The 3,723-nt window shown below is 40.1% G+C and overlaps 1 protein-coding gene across 1 annotated transcript in view; it reads left to right on the forward strand.

Annotated features, from left to right (window-relative positions):
• Nucleotides 1-3,723, forward strand: part of ttbk1a (tau tubulin kinase 1a) — a gene marked incomplete in the record, with an annotated part of 40,652 nt that overhangs the window by 13,218 nt on the left and 23,711 nt on the right. The window contains 4 exon segments of the mRNA XM_035660139.1: nt 1,460-1,525; nt 2,134-2,226; nt 3,142-3,267; nt 3,352-3,506. Coding sequence (XP_035516032.1) covers nt 1,460-1,525; nt 2,134-2,226; nt 3,142-3,267; nt 3,352-3,506 — 440 coding nt within the window.

The raw sequence follows: 3,723 nt of genomic DNA on the forward strand, positions 1-3,723 counted from the left end.
GGAGAGAATAGTTGCCATGGGAACCTGAACATGCATCCCATTTACTTCTGCTCACCAACAAACAAATATGATAATATCGCCATGGAAACCCTATTGCCCCAGTGTGGTGTGGCGGATGGAGGCTGTGTGGATCAGTGTGACCCTCTGCCTGTGTTCCTGTTCATTATTTGGTTATTTGGTTTATTATTTACTGTGTTCTTACGTCAGAAAACATGATGAAGATTGTCTGCTCCTAGTCCTACCTGTAGGTAACGCTTCCACTTTGTGTTCAGACTGAATGGTGATATAATGTTTGGGTCATAAATGCACTTAATTCCTATCGTTTTCTCTTGATACAGAATAAATTATATGTAATAATTGCACTAGCAACACAGTCTCTCCAGGAAGTTGGGATGTTTTAATCGCATGATGAATCAAATTTCTGACATTTTAAAAGTAGGAAAAATTGCTGTTTAGCCAGAAGTGGTCATATTTCTCCGGATACCTGATTCATTTCGAGTGGATTTTTGAAAGTTATTCATATGATGAGTACATAAGAAAATCAGCAAAGACCTACAGGTCAGCGACCAAAATGAACCCAATTGACAACAATGACACTGAACCTTTTCTGATTGAAGCTCCAATGTATTAATCATATAAATAATCTCAAAATAAACTCAAAATTAAAGCTGCAAGCAGCAATGAATGGAGCTGCGTTATGTGTCGACCACAAGATGATGAAGGCTCACTTCCTGTTTCCAGTAGGTGGCACTCTGACTATAATTCAATAATTATTGGCTTGTAGGTGTGTTCAGTAATTCTCTAATCACAGTCCCAAATAGCACAACTTTTGTTCGTGATGGTCTTTAGGTTGCACTGACCAAACTGAAGGTCGATCTGATGATGAGTTTGTTCACATACAACACGCCAAATCACCAAAAATTACCAGCAAATTCAAAAATTCCTGTTGGGTTTGGGGCATGGGTCCCAGAAGATTTTTTGTACGTCTGGACATGATACATGTGCGTGCCCATTTTCATATATATGTGCTGAGTTTAGGGGGCACTGTTGAGCCATTTTTCCACAGACATTTTCACAGATACTGAATTTGAGCATTTTGCAGCCACCAAAAATGTGATTATTTTGGTAGAAAACGTTGATTTTGTATTTTGAAAATGTCAGAAATGGATTCAGCATCCTCAGCAACACCCAGAACCTTCTATATTGTCCAAATCAGCCAATCAGCTGTGGAGGTATTGTCCATACAGCTGATTATTACGTATGGTCAACACATAAAAATTCAACTTGAAATTGAAAACATTTCAGAGCAGACGTGACACTTTAACCCTCACGGCCTTCGCACTATGTCGAGTTGTTCAGTCTCGTTATGGATCTGTTGGAGCTGCAGGGTGTGATGGAGAACTTTAAAAGTCAGTCGTGAGTTGTGCTGTTGACTAACTTTGCTTCGTCTTGTGTTCAGCCGAGAACCGTGGCGGGTTTCAGAGGGACGGTCCGATACGCTTCAGTCAACGCTCACAAAAACAAGGTGAGTGCTGGTTGTTGTCTTTGTCTCTGCTGCTGGTGGATGTTAGAGAGTTCGACACTAACAGGCCTGGAATTACGTCTACGACTTGTTTCCACCAACAAACCAACACAAGTTACCCACAATCCCACCTTTCTTAAAGGGGAAGGCTCGGCCGATGACACTCTTAATGTGAAAGTTCTGCATTTTAAACCTTACTAAGGTAAAAGTATAACATCAAAATGTACTTCAAGTAAAAGTATTCACAGTGCAGGAAAATGTTTTAGGATTAATATTACTGTTGCATTATATGTGAGTTCTTATTAATGGTAGAAAATATGGTAAAAAACTACCAAAATAAGACCAAAAACTATCAATATGTGCTGTAAATGTTTAAGGTTGAACTACTTTGTATACAGTTGGTAGTTGAATCTACAGCAATGCATCATGTTCTATTAGATTATCACTATTTGAGAATTTACTGTATGTTATTTTAGAGAAAATGTTTATATCGAGATATACTGCATATATCCAATTGTTTTTTCACAGATATTTCTCTCTTTGGCCACCAAATTTAGGGGCTTGGTGCCGGTTTCAGTATCCTAATAATGTGTCTTTGTTGTTTTTTCCAGGAAATGGGTCGCCATGACGACCTGTGGTCATTGTTTTACATGTTGGTGGAGTTCGCTGTTGGACAGTTGCCATGGCGAAAGATCAAAGACAAGGTCAGACTGTTTCACCCAAACAAACACAACAATCTCGTGTGCATGTACCTCCAGCAGAGTTACTGCGTTGGGATGTGTTTTCATGCGTTTCAGGCACTGCAGGAAAGAAGTTGCATGTCTCTTCCTGTTTCCGCTATGTGGTGCCAGTAGGGGGTGCTTGCTGAATATTGGCTTGTAGATGTGTTCAGACTCTTATCAAACGTGTGCAGTTTGGGGCAGATTGGACAATGTACATCAAAATTCGGTGCAACAATCTATCAGACCTTTGATAACTCTACATCGGGAAGCTCTTTAGATTGCAGAGAACCAATTTCATGTTTGTTGAAGAACAACAACTTGAAAAAACTGACCACTAAATTCAAAATTCTAACTTCCTGTTAGCTTTGTCTCGTGGCTCCTAGAAGCTTTTTTGTACGTCTGGACATGATACATGAATCTACCAATTTTCATACATATTGGTAAAACACACCACAGGGGGCTGCTTTTGAAGCCATTTTGCCACACCCATGTGCGAGGCCCATAAGCAGAATCCACCACTGACATGTGTGCCATGTTTCAAGAGTTTTCAGGCACATTTAGATTTAGAATTAAATTCATTTGGAGGAATAACAGGCCTAATAATTCCTCGCATTTCAGCTGTGGCATAAATATATGAGTCTCGCAAAATGGCTTCTTAGTGCCCCCTAAAGAGCAGACCCCCCGTGACATGTTTTACTCATATAAATACAAATCTGTAGGCTCATGTACCACATATTTGTATTGTATTTCTCTGACGTTTCATAGTTTCATAAAAAAGAAACAGTTGAATTAGTAACTAATAAACCTAGCTGATTGTTATTTGGCTTGTGACTGCTGTTTATATCTCAAAGCTGGAAGCATGAGCAGCTGAATATGAGTTTTGGTGTTTTGTTGCAGGAACAAGTCGGTCAGATTAAAGAGCGTTATGACCATCGGATGCTGCTCAAACACATGCCTTCAGAGTTCAATATCTTCCTGGACCATGTCCTCGCCCTGGACTACTACACCAAACCAGACTACCAGGTATTTGCTGTGAGCTGATCTGGGTACTCTCAGTATTCACACCCGGACGTTTTCTGATGAGTCCGTCGTGTTGTTTTTTCCCAGCTGCTCATGTCAGTGTTTGAGAACAGCATGAAGGAGCGAATCATCACAGAGAACGAGCCTTTCGATTGGGAGAAGGGAGGCAGTGATGTCACGCTGTCGACCAGTGCCTCCACCCAACCACAGCACAACACCCGACCCACTGCCGCCATGGTGGGGTAAGAACCAAATTTACATCCCTAAACCCACCACACTGTAAATTCTAACTAGTTCAGTTTACTTAAAAAAAGTCGGGAAACCGATTGCCTCATTTTTTTAAAGTAAACTTCCAAGCCAAATTAAAGTTAAACTAATAAACAACTAAAAGTTAGGTGAACAAATTGTTTTTAAGTAAGTTTACTGAATGACTAAAAGTAAGTTTACTCTTAGACCTTC

The sequence above is a fragment of the Morone saxatilis genome, unplaced genomic scaffold (genome assembly GCF_004916995.1).
Source record: "Morone saxatilis isolate NCDOM2014 unplaced genomic scaffold, NCSU_SB_2.0 Contig17, whole genome shotgun sequence".
NCBI lineage: Eukaryota > Metazoa > Chordata > Actinopteri > Moronidae > Morone > Morone saxatilis.